Source organism: Prinia subflava, chromosome 13, assembly GCF_021018805.1.
Source record: "Prinia subflava isolate CZ2003 ecotype Zambia chromosome 13, Cam_Psub_1.2, whole genome shotgun sequence".
In the NCBI taxonomy this organism is placed as follows: Eukaryota; Metazoa; Chordata; class Aves; order Passeriformes; family Cisticolidae; genus Prinia; species Prinia subflava.
In genome coordinates this window covers 16,524,749-16,544,460 of record NC_086259.1, presented here as the reverse complement: position 1 = coordinate 16,544,460, position 19,712 = coordinate 16,524,749, and the positions used below count along the sequence as shown (strand labels likewise).

The window sequence follows — 19,712 nt, the reverse complement described above, 5'->3', positions numbered from 1 at the left end:
ACCTTGGAGCCTCAAGAGAACTAAAACCAGTGCAGAGGGAGGGGTGGGAATAACAATCAGGGTGTCATGGGAAGGAGAGCTGGACTGCTGCTTTCATCAGCAGAATGCATTTGTGCTGAATGGAAAGGATGATGGAGCTGAGGCTTTAATTTTTCTAGGTGAAATAAGCCATGCTCCCTCACTCTCCCTGGTAAAGGAGCTTGGCATTCCTCAGTTTTCCCAACAGCCTTTTACTGCCTCTTTTCTGTCTTTCTTGTGGGTAATGGTTAATACTGTACTGTTCTGGTTTGATACTTAAAAGCTGTGTTCTGTTGATAATTTACTAATAATTTCAGACTTCTCCAGCTAAGGGAGCATCTGTAAGATATCTAAAAGCAATATCTGTGAGATATCTAAAAGCAATGATTTTTTATCCAAATTGAGAGAGCAAGCATGTTTGCTTGTCTTTTACTGCCAGTATTCTTTCAGAATAAATAAAACAGAATAAGCTAAAAACCAAGAGGAAGCAATGACTAAGTCACTGAGAGTATTTAAATCCAGGACACCATGAGACTACAAAGATTTTTGTAATGGAGAAAAACAGTGGTTAGTGATACATGACAGGCAGAAATTCTTCAGCAGATGGTACACAAAAGGAGAGATGTAGAAAAAGGAAAGAGAAAATTAAAAGGGGATGTTTTTTGGTGCTGTCAAGAAAATTGACAAAACAATTACTCTCAATTACAATAGCTGGAGAGAAACAGAAATGTGATAACAGAAGACAACAAATATCATCAGAAAGACCAGTACTGTTAGCTCCTGGGAACATCAATGGATGTTCTTCACAGAGTTTTTCAATATTTTCCAATTTGCAGACCCTTAACTGTCATTAAAGATGATTCTGCTCTCCCTATGGCAGGATGTGTAGAAAGTAGAAGACAGTTTTTGGTATTAAAGATCTGTCCCAACTCCCACAAGGTCCCAGGCCTCCCCTGGGATGCACTGAACGTTTTGTGCACACACCTGTAGGTACACGCTCACCCTTCTGGGGTAAAGAGCTTCCTGATGGGAGTCTGTCTAGAGGCTGAAAAAGAAACACCCGTGCCCCAGTGGATTGATACACAAAACCAAACAGACTGGTGGAAACTCATTCAAGGAGTCATCAAAAGCTGGTTTTCAAATAGCTGTTATTTGCTTGAACTGGCATGGGCAGACAGACAAAATAGCTATTATTTGATTACTTCTAGTTTGAACATTACTGTCTGTATTGCTTGGTTCAATGCGCTGGTGGTTAAATATTTTTATAAAATGAAACAATACTGGTTCATGTTGGTGGGGTTTGGAGACCTTCAAGCATACACCCACACTGGCAGCAGGGTCTATAGCAGGGTTTTCAAATTGTAGGGAATTTTTGACTTTTCCAATCTAGGCTTCATCTCAAGACAAACCTAAAACTTCCATCCATATTTTCTGTGCAGTCTTACACTTAGCTGTGGAATGAATCTGACACTCATTTGGGTTCCATACAGGCAATCTCAAAGCTGACACAAATTTCTGCTTGCTCGGATTCTGGCTGGGGCTGCCCAGGAGCCATCGCTTCTGGGAGCCAAACCAGCTCCTCCAGGCTCCCTCTTTGTTCCATGCTAGTGCCTGGGAGCCCTGCGAGCACGGATGGAGCATGCCAGGCTTTCAACTCCCAGACTCAGTGGCAGGCTGCCTGAAACCTCTGGCATAGCTGGCTGCTCCAAGCTAAACGTGGGAGTGCTGCCAAGCAGAGTGCCACACTGCTCCTGCTCCCCAGGGACAGCCTTAGGACCTTGGCTCAGGTTTGGAGAAAGTTTTGAAACCCAAGATGTTTGGAACAAAATTTCTGTTATTCAACAAATTGGGCATTTTTCTCTGAAACTTTCTTCATTTGTAATCCGTAAAAATTCAGCCTGGTTTTAGTGTGGTATCAATCCAAATTAAAGTGGGTTTCTGTGATAATAATGGGACACAGGGCAGAATCCCACTGGCATCCTTGGTGTGAGTGTGAATACTGAGGGAGCTCGGGAAATTGTTTGACTTGGTGAAGAGTAGTGCAAGTTTCCTCCACTTGACATTTCACACCCCTGTTTCAGGAAATGTGGCTTCTCTCAAGCTTGCAGGGCAGTATTAAGAAAAAACCTAGTGATTTCATTTTGACCCTTCTTCACCAGTTTCTGTCTGCTCTTACTCAGGCAGTCTCATCTCTCCTCTGTAGTTTCTCCACTCTGCATGTGCTGGGTATCACACAGCAGGACTCGAGGGATTTCTGACCTTGGCTGTGCTGCTGAGCTTAGGCTTTTCAGAAAGGAACCAGGCAGAGATTTAAAGATCTCTTACTTTTGCCTACAGAATGCAAGGGGAGCAAAATACAGAACACAAGTGATGGATTGGGAGAATGCAAAAGCTGCCATAAAGAACTGTTTGAAAGGAGCAGAGATCAGCTCCTGGGCCAGGAGAGAACACCTGGCTACTCAGGCAAAGCAGCTTTCCACTGAATGAGAGCTCTCTGACAGGGATTATTCAGTCAGGGGAGCTGGAGGCCATTCCTTAGCTCTTGTGAGGACAGAGAAAGGGCTCATTTGACCTTAACAGTTCTTTGTGACCTTTTAGTTCTTCATTAAATAGAAGATTCTAAAATATGGGAATTAATGCATTTCAAAGATACGTTTTTGCATCTTTGAACTTCCCCACAAATAACATAAACTATTAGAAAAACTTCATTAGAAACAGTAAAAAAACCCCAAAACGTTGTACACATCTGTAATTACATATGCAAATTGTCTTAAAGAAGCAGGTAACCTTTTAAGCATTCTTACATGAGCTCAAACGCCTCAAAATGCAAAAGCCAAAATACAGTTTTAAGTGCTTTACCTTCAGATTTCACTGACATCATCATGAGTGCTTATGCATTTAAATCTGACCATTCATTTTGCTGGTTTGGGAGTTTCTAACAGCATATTTGATGCCAAGTGTGAAAGCTCCCAGTAGCTATCACATATAGCCAGTAAGACTGGGCAAGATCACTTCTCCTTCCCAAATCAAGGAGCAATTGCCAGGTTGCCAGTAGGGTGGAAAATAGAAAGCAGGGTGATATAATTTATGTTGACTTCTGAAAAGTTTTTGGCAGGGCAATTCACCAGAAGCTGTTAAGGAAATGAGTACTATCATGGGCTATATAAAGTAGCTAATAAAAATAAATAATTGGACCAAATGGTTACTTTTCATCATGTCAAGTTGGCTGTCCCAAGGACCTGCAGAAGGATTAGTTTATTTAATGTATATATTAATGAACTGGGAAGAGAAATATGAGAGGAAAATTTGAAGGCAATACAAAATAAGTGGAGTGAAAATAGGAAAGATTTTGAAGAGCTTCACTGAATCAGAAGAAAAAGGTGAATTGGCAACAGTAAAGCAGATTAAATGCATAGTGAAAGGGATCATACATAAAGCTGTGTTCTAAATTAACTGTAACAAGGAAGGAAAAAAACCCCAAGAGCAACTGTGGATCACTCAATGAAAACCTTTATGCAGTGTGTAAGAGCAGAAAAAATAATTCTCCAAAGGTTCTATCATCGCTGTATCAGTAAGCAGTAGGAAATCATTTGGAACAGCTCCTGCTGTTTTTAAAAGGTATTAAAACCACCCCCCCACACCAATGGCACAAGAAGATACTCAAAACTCTCAGGAATCAGTAAAACCTCCCAAGTGGCAGGGAGGGTGAAAAGGCTGGGGCTGCCTCCTGACTGACAGGGCATCCTCCACTTCATCGCGTCACAGAGGGACAGGAGGCTACTCAATGAAAGTAAAGGTCAACCTCCCCCACCAGCAAAATCCCAAATCCCAAAACCTGGTCAAATAAATGTGCATCTTATTGTTAACTCCTGGAAATTACTGTCACAGAACACCACTGAGGCTGTAAATTTGGTAGGGTTAAAAACAAACAAACCAAAAAGATTGGACACATATAGATAATGAGAAGCTATTTGATTTCCATTGAGCTGAACAGTTTTTATAGAGAATATAAACCTTAAGTCTTTGCGAACTAAGCCAGTCAGTAACTATGAGGATTAGAGAGAAATTTCTCCTATATCTTCTTGATCACTTCAAGACTGTTTGTACCTTCCTCTAAAGTCTGCCTTAAGACTTGATGTGTCAAGTCACAGTTAAAGACAAAGACGTGGCTGTTCTGAGCGTTTCTGACTATGAAAATCATTAATACAGAGAATCTTATTCAGCCACACTTATCAGGACACTTTAGCAAGAGTGGTATTAATTCTAAAATAATTCTGGTTTCTCTAGACCACTGGGTTTGAGCACACCCAACTGCGTAGTGATTTGTTAAAGCTGCAGCATTATACATATCTCAGATGTCATTCCTACTCCATACTCCATACTCACTTCCCATAGGGATTTACACTGCAAAGATACGTGACAGAGTCCACACTGCTTTCTGTCACTCTGTGGGAAAAGAAAGAGGGAAGCCAACTGATAAAAAAAAAGTGTATAATATGTAGGGAAAGTGTGGAACTTGTTTGTGTGCTTCTCACCATATCACTTGTGTGACAACAATTTTTCTATGAGTGGGCCCTACTTGCAGTTGCTGCAATTAACACCCCCCTCCCGCACAGAGGAGTTGTTTAAATCACATACCAATTCCATTCACAACAGGGGAATTGTTACTGACTTCCAACACGCTAGGCAAGTTTTGTTCTCCTTCGTGATCATTTAAATCCATGTTTTGCTGCTGTGAGCCATTCCCAAAATGTCTGGAGTCTTTCTCGTGGCTGCCATCTCCATTCTGCAGACCATTATGTGGCTTTTTCAGTGGCATGATCTGTAAACCGCTGGGAGTAGTTCGGTAAGTCACAGTTTTAGCAGCCCTGTCATTTGCAGCTCCTGGCTTTGCTGCATATCCTCGTTTCTGTTTTTGATGTGATGGATTAATTCTCTTCCTTTTGTGTGTTGATCCTTTCGACTTTCCAGATTCAGAAGGTCTATGTGATATTTTCTCCACAGATGACCCTCTGCTTTCCCGCAATAGTTTTGGATTGCTGGCCTGTTTCCCGTGCCTGGAACGCTTTTCTCTGGTAACGTGGAGTCTGTTGAACTCATCAATAAATTCCTCACAATGGAGTAGGTGATGTTCAGGTTCCCAGGTGTCTTCGTTGCTCCCATAGCCTTTCCACCTGATAAGATATTCCCACTTGCCCTTCTTGTTCTTCCTTTTGTCAACAATCCTCTCTACCTACATGGAGAAACCAAAACTGTATTAGAGAAAATTCCCGACTTAGCAGGACAGGAGTGAAAATGCAGAGCCTCAGTGGTATTTTGACAGCGAGGCCGCTGCCCCTTCTGAAAACATTAAAAGAGACATAAATACATCCTCAAATCTGAGCTGGGCACTTGTAGTAGCTCCAATGTGAAGAAACAAGAGAGAGTCTGAGATCTTTAATCAAAACACCATTTCTTTGAAAATCTGGTTACAAAACGAGGCTATTACTGTTACATTCCTCAGCTCCCTCTTGTTTCAAAGAGCCAAATAAAGCATTTTTCGCTGCTTTGTTATTACTGCTCATTCTCCTGAATCCACACATGTATTATGTCCCTATAACCTTCCCCAGTCCTCTTTGTGTCTTGAAACTACCTTGAACAGAGAACTCATGACAACAAATTGCAGTATTTTACAGCAAAGATCTTGTCTGCAGTAGTGTACATCCACTTAGCTGCTTCCAGCTTATAAAAATTTGTATTTTTAGGAATGCAATATATGAGTAAATACAGAAAATTTTTGAACGTGCCAATTAAAAAATAAAACAGCAAACAAAGAACATTAAGGCAGGATTCTTACCTGGAAGGAATGAATTTTATCAGCCTGTGCTGGAGAATGCCATTGTAAGGAATATTTCTACACCAAGGGCTAATGGGCTGTATTGGGTCTGCAGCCTGAATGTGAATTAACAGCATCATGATGCTGTGGAACCAGGATGCTGGACAAGCCTCAGGCAGAGGGAGAATGCAGAGGAAAAGCCAAACAGTGGCAGCAAGCTGGAGTTAAACTGCACCAAGTGAAATTCAGATCAAGTCATTAGGAAAAATGCTGTAATGGCAGCAGGAATTAAGTATTAGAATAATATTGGTAACGTGGGGAAGGTAGGGAGGGTTTTTAGAACAGTTTTTGTTACATACGTCTGCCATGAAAAGTCAGTGCTCGAAGATCAGTTTTGGTAAGGAAACCTTCAAAGACTCTCCAAGGTCTTATTTTTTCATTCTTTAATTTTTAAATTTTGTTTTTAATATGTGGCTTATGAAGGATAGGATCTAATGAAAAAAAATCATTATCATTAACCCAAAGCAATATTGTTAATTTAGAAGAATAAATAAGTGGATAGATCATGTAACAGCTTTAACTGCTCGTCAAAGAAAAATCATCTCATGTGAAGAACAACAGTGGAATCTGTATGGAGAATTTAACCTTGAAGAAGGGCAATTGCAGCAGTGTAAGTAATTGTTCATTTTAGGTCCCTTGTTAGAGCAAACCAGTGGATTAATTCTATCTGTTCACTGGCTGGAACTGTACATTCACAGAAATCTTGGTGGGTTCCCCAAAGGAGTCTAATGTAATTAGCAACTAAACATTATACTTCTATCTCCGTTCATTTACATGGGAACTGTGCTGAGATATCTGTCTCTGAGTCAGAGTGGACACCTTCCTCCATCTCCAGGGCTCTCACTGCAGCATCCCAAACAGCTCCTTCCTGTGCTCTGGCTTATCAAATATCTACACAGAACCACCTCGGAAGTAAAGCAAGGCACCCTCTTTACTCTGAATTTAGCACAGTCCCCTTCAGGATTGATCAGAGAGGCAAAACAATTAACTGAAGCTCAGCCTGGGCAAGTTTGAGATCATTTGTCTGAAAAGAGGGAAAAGGCTTCACAAAATAAATGAACTGGCATTTTTTTTTGTCCTCATGTGGGATGTGGCTTTCGATTGTCAAACTAATAGTAGACTTATTATGATCTTGTTGACTTTATAGAAAGCAGCTGTCCAAATTATCCTTGGCTTTAAAACACTTTCATCTTCCTATCAGGGACTAGCCAGAAAAACTGTACATTGAACCGTGGAATTCCGTGTGGGCTGCCTGTGGATTTGTTACCTTAATTACTGCAGCTCGCTATACCAAGGAGCAAAACACATACATGTATGTCCTGGGGAAAAAATTGAATTGCTGCTGAACTTGGTAGACCACAGCTATCGGTACTGGAGAGTCGGGGTTCCTGCTTTTCTGTCTGTAGCAGATAAACAACACATGCATTCCCCTCCCTTTAATTCAGGACTTTGGACTTGGAACACAAACTCTGTGTCAGGTTGGTGTTACTTGGGAGTTACTTGTCTTTGTTTTGAAGGATTGTACCAGCTTTGTTCTCTTGGTTCTCTTTGTTTGCTCACTTGAAGGAAGAGCCTCAGAAAGGATGGACAAAGACCTCACCTTTTTCGGGATCCCATACAAAAATCCATCTCTCCACCCTCACCTTTTTTCACTCGTACACGTATCTTTAACTACACAGATGTCTTATTTTCACATTGTTGCTCCATGTATAGAGGTTTTGTGGAGGGTGTTTTTTAATATGGAACACACTCAAGTATTTTGGTGATGAGGCATCCTGCATTTCAATTAGGAGGATAAAAGGAGAAAATATGAGTAGTCTTTGTTCCTGGGAAATAAAATAATGGCAATGGAGAATGTGATTAACCAGTTAAACACATCATGAAGGGAGAATAAAAGTATTTATGAAATTGGGTCAAATTTAATAAATAGTTTCTGAAAAAAACATTAAGAAAGCAAATCTATTTGGGAGACACTAACCATTTCATTACAGCATTTTCAGAAACTATCAATGTTCAAATTTAACTAACTAAAATAAAGACTAAATAAACTGAAGACAAAATGTTTTGTTTCTGGTCAACCCTCTTTTCAGCTTATTGTTTTATTGGGGAGGAAATGAAAAAAAAAAGGTTTAATCCAAAATTAGTTTGTTTTCCTTGATTTTTTTAGTTCAACCATAATACCCACTGGCTTGACTAATGATGCATAAAAAAGTCTGAGTAGATCTTTTCCTGTCCTCATTACTGCCTCGTTGTTCACTGAATGCATCTGAGGGTAGCATCGAATATACTTGACCTCTCAACATGCTCCCTTTGCTATCACAGGGCTTTGAGTTCTTCAGTAATATTTATCCCCTTTGGAGTGCCACTGGGAAGTGCTTCAGTGGAGGCAGAAATATCAGGGTTTTAGCCACACCTGCTACTGTCTGTCTCCTTCTCCTTCTATCCACAGTCACAACAAACATCACTACTTTGTTTTTTTAATGATGTGTATTTGTTTTAACAGGTACTATGTGAAATAATAATCTTTCTGTATTTACTTAAGGTTGCATAAATCGTATCAGTTTTTTTAATGAGAAATAATTCTGTGACAGCTAGTGATTAATAAAAATAATACTTTGAATCCTCCCCTAGAATAAGCAATACATGTTTCTGAGAATATGCAGAAAATATCTAGGGCTTCAGTGTCTGATTTTCCATTTTCCCCCTCAGTTCCATCTTTAATCAGGACTGAGTAACATGTTCCCAAAAGTGACCCTGGTAGTTACAGTTGCCAAATCCATGATTTCACTGTATTTGCTTTGGAAAACTTAGGAGTTAGATTTAATAAAAGTGCAATGACTACAAACAAACTTTGTAGAGGCATCACACTTAAAAGATTGCTAGAAATGTCATCTGCCATTACTTCCCTGGATTCTCTCTTTCCCTGCCCCTGTTGGCTAATTCTGGATGAAATGAGGTTCTGATATGTTACCATATAAATACTTATAAAGAGAACAAATAGAATGAGAACGTGGCATCTGTGCAAATGCATTTCCAACACATTTTTGAGCTTCCAAGTAGCCTTAAACCTAACTCTATACACATCTGCACAAACTAGGATGAAAGTCATAAATAAATGCCTTTAAAATATAGTTGCATTCTATACTTCATGTGAAATACAAAAAAATAGTGAATTGAAGTACAAATACCTAGAGCTTCATAAACTTAAGTGTTTTGCTTGTATATGCAGAGTACAACAACCCCACCACCCTTCCTTCACAGAAAATTCTGTGTCAAAATCATTTCACCGCACAATGCTATTGTTTGCTTATCAAAAAAGTTAATCTAGGCTAAGTTTAAAAAGGATAATTTCTATGGAATTATTTCTACAGATGTAACTCTGAAGTCAAAGCACAGCATACTCATCTCAGGTCACAGCGCTGAAAAGCATAAATAAAAATCCTTGTGCTCCCAGGAAACACCTTCTGGGAGATGAATAAACTTCTAGAAAGGTTTGGAAGGTTGCATATCTACTTAGTGATTTCTAAAATAAATACATGTCATCTCTTCTTCTTGCCATGCACATCCGTGTAAGCAATTTAAACTGTAGTCAGTGGTGTTCAGATGGTCTCTGTTAGTGAGCTCTTCAGAGCATGAGTGACTGCATGACAGACACTGAAAAACTGCCTTTCATTGCTATGATTGCAGGACTTGTACTGGGTAATGTGGGGTTTTTTCATTGGAAGTCTTTGGCCCATGTTGTGCCTGAGGGTGTTGGAAGGGTATTTGAAGGAAGTGCCAAGGAAGGAAAGGCAGTAAGATTTCTGGGAGAGATAAAGGCCATCTGATTCAACATGTTTGTATTTTAAAAATTCAGTATTGCCCTAACTTCCCCCTTTTTGTTACCTTTGCTTTGAGAAATACTGTATCTCATTAGCAGTCAACCTTTTGCCTCCTTGTCTTTGTAACTTATTTTTGTTTTTCTAGTATTTGTATTTGATTTCACAAAATCTGGTAATTGGAGCATTTGTTCCAGATGTACAAAAAGTATGGCAACATATCTTCTGAAGCAGCCAGTATTCACGTTAGAAAAATAACATTGGAATGGCTGCTGGGACTCTTCAGAATCTTACCCACAGCATAGGTCCAGCTATGAAACTTTTCAGTACTAAATTTGTGTTGTTACCTGGAAGGTTAGAATGAAGGTGAAAGGGCTAGATAGTCTTAAAAATGAAAGAGAAGCCATTCCTCATTGGAATTACTCTTAGGCAAAACATCAAATGACATTTTCCCAGGAAAACCAACGAACACTCCATGAATCTCAAAAGACACTGCTTTTTATTCAGTTACTTTTTTATTTTCTTTTTAAGCATATGAGGTTTTTCTTTGCTGCTTTCCAATTTTCTTTGAATCAGAAGAGATCTTAAACTTAGTGGGGAACTCCAGGAACTTCTGCATTTTCATGGGGAAAAGCCTATCAGCCTGCTATGGAAACCACTGGTATGCAAACCACTGCACTGGGTGTATGTGTCCTTCAACAAAGACACGGGACAGCTTACAACAGAACAAATAAATGCTGTAAAATCTCCTGCTGCTCCCTGTCCTGCACCTTTGATTTTCCCCTCCTGAGAGACACAAACACTGCACAAGTGTCCTGCTATGAGATTCCATGGTTGGGGTTCAGATGGAAAACCAGAAGTGCAATGCCATCGGTTTTTTACATTAAAATTTTACCTGAAGTCATTAGAAAAAGATAAATGCTGTTTTCTTTTATATTCATTGGCAGTTTTTCCTTCACTACCTTGTTCAGTTATGGCTTTTTTTGGTATTTTTTTCTACAGTTCACACAATATTTTTGTTCACCATATGGGCTTCATTCATATTCAACTCAAGGCTAGGACTTCAGATCAACACTTTTACATCCATCCCAAAGCTTAGTCAGAAGTGAAGACTCAACATGAAAAAAATACTAAGGTTTAACTATAATACAGCATAAACAAATATTTGAACTATTCACTGTACTAGCACTCAGTGAGTCATTGCTTTCCAAATGCTACTGGTACGACTGTCATAAAACAAACCACATCTTCTTGTGGGGTAGGTAGAAAAATATTTTCTCAGCCCTTTTACTGCAAAGTGGCAAACTTGAGCGCAGAGATGTGAAAGCCTTGGTTTTGGGGAGCCCTGCATCACTCCATGTGTCTGTAGGTGCTGAGGATTTGGGATTTCAGATGTTCAGAGAGGCTTTAGCAGCTGCAGAGGGAGGCTTGCTGGCTGTGCAAAGGGGACACGGCAAAGAGGAGATGAGGGACAAGAGGGGCTACAGGGGGACACTGGTCAGTCCAAGTGCCATTGTACTGAAGGGCTCAAAGTGGATTTTACAGTGATATCTAAGGCAGGATAATACAATCGTTTTGCAGGTATTTTCCAGGATTGAAATGACAGCTTAGTAAATATGAAGGCTGTGGGTTGGAAAACAAGACAAATGGACAATGAGATGGAGTTACTCTGAGATCTAGGATATGAAACAGCGTTTTTTATGTAAAGAATCTCCAGTGGCAGTATGTGTTTTGTAGTTCTTGCACACAGGGAGATATAATTATTTTTTAAATTATTGTCATGGCTTAGAAATTATATTCTCCAATTTAGTATTCCCACTAAAACCACCCTCTGCTCCCCCTCCCCTGCCAAATGGAGGCACAAAAGGTAAAGACCATGGGCTGAGATATGAACATTTGGAAACAGCAACAGAAAAGAAAAATTAATAATAACAGCAACAAGAGGCGTAAGAAAATAAATAATTCACACAGAAAAACTCCCTGTAAGTAAACAATACCAGACAGCTCCCTCTACTGCATTTTCTGGACTGGAAGAAACCCCTTCTCCCTGGAGGAGAGTCCTTTTCTCAGCCCCTGGCAATGATGTGAGGTGGTACAGAACAACATCAGGGTACTGGCCTGTCCTGGCTACCACAAAAAAACTAACCCTGTCTTGGGGAGAACCAGGACAACACTAATACATACCTGACAGAGAAGGAAATCAAAAATAATCCCCAGCTGATGGGTCTGAATGTGAAGGAGGACAGTAATCTCTGCCCATCACTGACACAGAAGGGGAAAATGTAGAACCATGTCCATGTTATGAGTGACTGGACAGGGATAAGGTGAAATGAGAAGGATAAATCATATATCCACTTCATACTTTCCATCCAGACTAGAATAGGGGGCAACTGGTTTGGAACAATCCATATAGCAAAAGTAGTAACAGTCAAATTTGTGAATAATACCATGCAGGGATAGGTTTTAAAGGGAAAGGGCTAAAAATAGATGACTTTGTACAATACAGAAGGCTGAGGGGTGATCGTTTGAGCAAAAAGCTGAAGTTGCAGTTTGTAAAGTAGCGGGATAATAAGAGACGAAAACTCATGAAACACAAAGGTTTCTTTCAGAATTCAGTAGAATTCTTCATTTTCTTGGTTACACAAATGAAGTTAATGTGGTGGCAGAATACAGGAAAGAGCCAAAAAGAAAGGTAGAGTAGAAAAAGGAATAAAGAAACATGCTTTAGGCAACTATAATGGTGTGACAGGAGCACAGAATATTACAACTAAGTATCCAGGATACCAGAGCAACATCACAGAAAAATGGCACAGAAAATTTCAAAAATTATCTGTGAAGGAGTAATTGTCAAAAAGGAAGAATAATACATCATTATCCCCTCAGAAATAGCATTCAGATGAGCAGGGTCAGTAGGCCAAGTTTTGGCCTCAATTATTGCATTGGTTTTCACTGCAGATTTAATTTGTATTTGAGATTTGAATTCTGCCCAGTATAAAACCAACTTCCTACTGGTGCTTGGAAGGAACAAACTATCTCATGGACAGCAGTAAAGGCAGTTAAGAAAGCTGTCATTGTTCATCTGACAGATGCATCTTAAATCACCTGAGAGTGCAGCCAATGAGAAATGTGCATTTAAAATATGGGGGCAGTGCTCTAAACACAGACATGCAGGGTGTGCAAGCATTTCCACTGATTTAACAGAAGGGTGCTTTGGAGCAATCTGCTGGGCTCTGAGGAGGCTGTTTGCTTCCAGGGTGGGTGAAAGGCACTGACACACCTGGGCTTGTCCCAGTGTCTGCAGTGAGTCAGGCTGACCACAGCACGCTGCATGGCACGCTCTGCCACACGCTGCCTGAAACTCCCCTGGCAGTGCAGAGTCCCCAGGAGCTGCCATCACAGCCACCGACGGTGCTGTGTGCTGTGCTCAGGTGCTGCTGAGGAGACAACCACAGGTTACCCTCCTGCTCTCCTCAGGCCTTACATCTCTTGAAAGCTGCCTTTGGCAACAGATGGACACCATTCCTTATCTCAGGGAGTCCTCTGTTAGCCCTGGTAATTCACTCAAGCCAAGGATTTAACTGATGAGTCTTGAGTTCTTTCAGGTCATCATGATTCCTGATGATAAGGTTTTGGCCAAGTGCTGGCAGTACTTCCAGCCAGGCAGTACTTCCTGTCACAGGAGTTGCTCTGGTCTGGAATCCATCACTCCTTTCAGGGGGGTCCTAAGGAACAACAATGGGGTTTCTCAGGTGGCGAGGTACAGACCTTGCCACCCTGCTCCAGAGGCCTGCCAGATCACCCCAAGAGTTCCTGCTGAGGCATGTGCACATCTCCATGCTGCACACCCATCAAGCATCAGGCTGACACTGGAACTCTGATGAGGCTGAGGAACCATTTAGAAATGTCTATGCTCGAAGCAGTATTGAATATGTAAGTAGTGAATATATTACTGAGGAAATTTTCCATGTATTTGTTAGTCAGATTCCTAACTTGGCGGTTGTGTGAATACCTCAGCTGCTCCTGGATATATTTGCAGCAATGATGTGGCAAAGGGCTTTATTCTATGTCCCTCTGTAGAACAGGGCAATTACAGAATTATATTTTTATAAATGTAGGTTTTTCTGAGATTTATTCCCTACGTTTGCCTCACTGGGACTGGGCTAGCGTATGTTCTTTCTGTGGCACTATGCCAGTCACAAACTGGAGCTGAGGAGGGCTGCAGCTGACTGCTTGTTATTAACTGAGGGTTAGTGCAGAGACCAATGCACACTGGTGCTCCAACACCCAAACTGTTTTCCAGATACTTCATGAATGGAAGCTTAAATTCCCACTTTAGTATAACAAACCTCTGAGTCACATTTAATACTAAGATCCCACTTGCAAATGGTTTATGAGCTTACAAAAAGGACTTTTACCTTCTAGGACTCCTATGAATTGGAGAGCTAACTAATCTGATTCTAAAGAGTCAATAATAATCTTCTGCTGTACTCACTGTCATGCCCAGCACAAACCATACATGTGGTCAAATACTGGGACAGATGTCCACAGAGGCTGTGGAATATCTGCCCTTAGAGATATTCAGAACTTGACTGAGCAAGACCCTGAGTAACCTAATTAAGTTGGTGCTGCCTTAAGCAAGGGGTTGGATCAGATAATTTCCAAAAGTCCCTTCCAACCTGCATTACTCTATAATTCTGTAATACATTTTGCCTAAAATATTTACTAATAATTTATTAATGCTTTATTAATTCTTTTACACTTAGAAAAGCATCTCCATTTGGAAAACTGAGTTCTGTGCAATCTATGGAACTGTGTGTGAATGTACTCAATTAATCTGAGTTTAGATTCACCAGGCAGCTGGAAGGGAGCTTCCCACAAGCAGCTTTGAACTTCCCACTTTCTTTGACCTGGTACCATCAGGGTTTGTTGGCCTTCACTCATACAGGAGGAGCCATCCACTCTTTGAGATGTACAAAGGAAAGATGGGTTGGAAGACGAAGGGTCAGCTGCTCACAAGCTAAAAAGATTTTCTTAGTCATTACATGAATGTTTTTTAGTACTAAGATAAATTGTGAAGTCATTCCTCAGGTGTCTTTTCAGTGTTTGAATGAACATACAACACGCTTCATGGCAACAGCTGTATATTTGCTCTTCATTCAATATGATGGAATTAAAGACAGGGATAAGAGGGGTAAAGTTGCCAAACCTTTACTACAAAGGTAAGACGAAATATGCTAATCAATATATACTTGTGTTTCCTGTACCTGTCCTGGAGGTTTGTGCTGAGGTAGCAATAGAGTGTTCTGCAGGACAGGATGTTTAGATGGGGCTTCAAGGTCAGAGTTTGTGTTTCTATTCCTTGTCACCACCTGAACTGTTCTCTTTGCTTTTACGCACCTCATCCAAAAAGAACACCCAATCTGTGAAGCAATTTCAGACCTAGTTTTGAAAATGGGAAAGGTGCATTGAAATAATTTGTACGTACAGCAGTGTACAAAATGAAAATTTTGGTGAAACAGATCTGTTTTGAAGCATAGTGGAAAATAAAAAATGGGAAAAAATCCCAAGATTAACTTGTGCTGTATATGTGCATTTTGTACTGGTGTTCACTGCTTGCATCTCACAGCTTGGGAGCAGAATGTGCAGTATAATGGCCTGACAAGACCAAAAGGTTCCTGGCATTCTTGGGAGGAGCAAGACTCACAAGATGAATACGTGGGGAAAAGACTACAGCTGGATTATACGGCTCTGGAATAACATGGAATTTCTGATCACATTTCAACCATTGTTTCTCTCCAAAGACCAATTGTGGACAAAGACATACATAGAAAGAACATAAAAAAACCCAACCAATAACACCCATGATGGAGAGGTGCTATATTCTTAGCACCTCAGCAGAAATACTGATAAATACTGGGAAAAGTTTGCTTTTATTATGTTTATGATGTATTATATGTGGTTACATGCTGTAGTCCAATGAAGGAACATAAACCTCACCCTTCTGCAATATTTTTAGGGCTAATAACTAATGTAAGGTATCTAGGATAATTAATCTTGCCTTCTAGATAATAACGAAGTATTTCATGTTTTGAAGATTTCAAAATGATGTGCACGTGTTTAATTTTATTTTAATTCCAAGGGAACAAGCAACTTTTGTGGTCATGCAAGAAGGATTCAAACAAACCAAGTTTATTTTTAGATAATCAGAGGATTTCCCTAGAGAGTATATATTTCCCCAATTACCACTCTGAAATATTATTTTCATAGTTACAAAGCACCATGTAAACCTATCTTACTACATGGATACTAATGATCATTACTGTTATTTAGCAGCATTACAGGTGAAGCTCAGAACAGTGAGCACTTTCCTTTAATATGTAGCGTGCCACAACGTTTGACTTGTTCTTGAAATGAAATGTTCAGAATATGTTAATCACAAAATCTAGTACAGAATGTCTGTCAGAAAAGTGCTAATGATTGTCTAGTGTGCCCCAAGCACAGAGATGTTAGTTTTGCTGTGCAAAAATTCATTGTTATTCTGGAAAAGACCTTGCCCTTGGCTGCTGAATGTCACATGGACTGTGCAGTACAGGGCAAAGGCAGCAGAGGCAGCATGTATGCTCCAGGATCTTTACAGTCCTTGCCTTGCTGATTCTGTTAATGCAACAATCATAAATAGTTAGTGCAGGTTTTAAAAGGCAAGTTTGCACCTGTGAATTACTTCTAGAGGGAATCGCAGATATTTTATGACGTGTAAGGATAAATACTGGTTAGATGACACTGGGGAAAAAGGGATGGAATAATCTCCAGTTTGTCTCTAAATGGCTGGAAAGTCTTCCAAAGGTGACAGTAAAGGAGAAAAAAGTGTCTGAATCACCTGTACATCTCCTAAATTTTGCTGGAAATATTCCTTACTCAGATGAGCACTGTGAGGTGCTTAATAAATTCCTCTGATGGCCATAGAATATCAAATAATTTTAACTGAAAATAATCTGAATGTCTGAAATCTTTCTACTTGCAGTTGTATGGTGATGTATGTCTCATTTTGTTAAACCCTTCATAATACCATATGTATCAAAATGGACAGTCCTTTCCAAGTTAATCAATAAGCCACTTGAATTTTTTGTAAGGGTCAGAAGTGCAATTGTCGATAAAAAAAATCTATTTGGCCTCAATTTTTTTAAAAAAATAATCTTTAAATATATGATTAAAAAATTAGATATTTAAGGAACAAAGATTTTTCAGGCTCTCTCTGCCCCAGAATCTGCATTTTATGATTTTGGTTTGTCTCAGTTTTGAGACAAACGTCAGGAGAAAACGCCCCGGAATCAGTATTTCCTCTAAGGAGAAAAAGGCTTCAGTAACTCCCTTTTCTTCTGTCATTGAGAAAAATGGATACCAGGGGGTAAAAGTAAAAAAACCCTCTGTTTATTAAAAAAAATAATAAATGCTAGCTATTGAAAGAGTGTACCCATACCCCTGCAGACACCCAGTGCCAGCCTCTCTCGGCTGTGCCGCCTTCCCCTTGGGCGCAGTTCCGGGCACGGCCGGCAGGGGCGCCGCTGGCTCCCGGCCGGGCAGGGCTGCGGTGATTCCCCCGCGCCTGCAGGGGCGCTGTGGCCTTTCCCCACACGGGAACGGCGGGCACAGCCCCCGGGACGGGATGGGAAAGGGGATTCTTTACAAACCCACTGGGGCAGCCGGTCCTGGTGCCCCTCTGGAACAGGAAACCGCAGAAGCACAAGCCAGAACGGCAGGGCAGCCTCACCTGGGGCAACAAGCAAGAGGCAGCAGAAGCTCTGCAGCTGTAGCTGGACTGCGGCACCTCCAAACAGCTCCAGTGCAGCACAACCCCTGGAGCAGCCGTAGGGGCTCAGCAGGGACTGGGCAGCAGCAGCCCAGATCCCAGACACGGCAGAGAGAGACTCCCTGGGATTTCTCACCAGCTCTGGCTGGTCCCTGGGCCCGGGTGGTGTGGCGCCCGGTGGGAAATGAGGATGTTCCCAGTCCTGGCAGGCAGACACTGACTCTGGGCTTCCCAACGGCAGAGCAGCAAAAGAAGCCAAACTGGCAAGCTCAGTTACAGCGCCAAAGCAAAAATAAAACCAAAAGAAGCAGGCAAACCCCACAGAAACAGCAGGATCCAAGGTCAGAGATACCAGCTGTGCACATCCAGTTGAACAGAACATGCTGAAAGGAAGGGCTGCCTCTCACCCTGCTCCCAGCTCCCTCTGGAAACCCCAGCCTGGCTCCCAAACATCGTGACAGATCGCCCCAGAGCCAGGGAGGATGGGGCTGGGGTGGGGACAGCCGCCACTCCGGGCACAAACAAAACAGATCAAAACCCCCAAAATTATATAACAAACTATACCCAAGACATGGCTTTTTCCCTTTTCTAGTGCCCATCTAGTCACAGACTTGTAAGTCAACGACATTAAATCTAATTACGTAAGTAATTGTGGGCACTGTTCAATGAAGGGCATCCAGTGCTAATCTAAATATACTGTGTGTACAGTGAAAAAAAATTATAATTCTAAAGAATTAGAGTCTGAAATCACTTGTTATTTGAAAGTACTGGAAGTTTCTGCTCCATTACAGTGATCTACACTTTATAGTTTATTCACACACTAAAACTCATTCTCCAACATTGGTCACCATGCCTTTCTTCAAACTATAGATTTTTAACCGCTGTTTAACATAAAAAGCTAATAATATCAGATCAGTTCATCAGATGTTCTAAAAATAATAGTGAGACAGACTCTGCATATTTGAGTTTGAGGTTTCTAGCATTTTAGGTGTTTAGTGTACAGTATAATTTAAAAGGAAAACCACAAAACTTTTAAAATAATAGCGACCTGCTGGAGTAAATGACATATGATATCACAAATTTTTTTTCAATTTCAAGGTTTTCCTTTTTTGACAAATGTTTTTTCTATGACTATTACCCTTTGAGGATATAGTGTCTTGGTAACACTAAAAACCCAAAGAAACACAGATTAAAACTCAAATACAAATCTAGAGTAAATTTTGCATACCAGGTCTCCAAAGAGCCACTCTGTTAAGAGGAATTCATATTTCTTTTCAGTATGAGGACCCAGATTTGGTTATTTGTGTGTTATGACATTACTTACAGGCTCACAGTTACAGATTTGAATGCCAAAAAGACAATTATACCCACTGAACCCATCCTGAGTTGCACAGGAATGTTCTTCATCCATGTTCTGCATGAGGTCCCAAATTCTGATTTACTCAAACCACATCATTACAAAGTCATCATGTCTTAATTTGACATGATTCACAGAAAGTACACCATTGCTGGTTGTGCACCAAAGTCCCATAAATAGAATGTTATAACCTTAATGTTAAAAAGTGTGTCTCAACTCTAATTTTGAAGGGTAAACTTCAAGCCACTGGCACTTTTTATATCTCTTGGTTAATTTAATTTTCTAAACATTAAATCCTGCAAAGTGGTTTGCAACTTACTGAACAGATGGTCTCCATGTTTCTTTACATTTTGTAAAATTTGGAAGCTAATGTGATGGCTCTGTCTAAAATTTTGTAGCTGCTTTATAGTCATATTCTGAAACTTCATCCTAAATTTTAGGGTTCATCACTTGCATTTAAAGTTCAAATTCATGTCATTTTGTATATTATTGGGAGAGAGAACTTTTATGAAGTGTGGGACTATAATAACTGCATTCACCAGACCAATATAAGCAACTTCTTTTCTTAGTTTTATTCTTAGAAAAACAATGGACCTCCACTTAAAATAACACAATTTTGACTAAAAAAAAAAAAGAGAAAATATTAAATACAAGGAAGATGTGCTTACTCCTGTGTCCCAGTTTTATTTCTCGTATGCAAAAAGTTTATTACTTATTGTCTTAAATCTGTACCCACGTGCTCAGTCACATGGCCAAAGAGACGTTTTCACTGTGCTATACTGGATTACTGCAAACAGCTGTATAATTACCCACATCTGTCTACAAACTGCTTTACAT

At 40.3% G+C, this 19,712-nt stretch overlaps 1 protein-coding gene across 1 annotated transcript in view; it reads right to left on the bottom strand.

The window, feature by feature from the left end:
- Positions 1-19,712, bottom strand: part of CDYL2 (chromodomain Y like 2) — a 57,483-nt gene that overhangs the window by 22,324 nt on the left and 15,447 nt on the right. Inside the window, exon 2 of the mRNA XM_063410876.1 lies at positions 4,657-5,251. Coding sequence (XP_063266946.1) covers positions 4,657-5,251 — 595 coding nt within the window. The remainder of the gene's footprint in view (positions 1-4,656; positions 5,252-19,712) is intronic.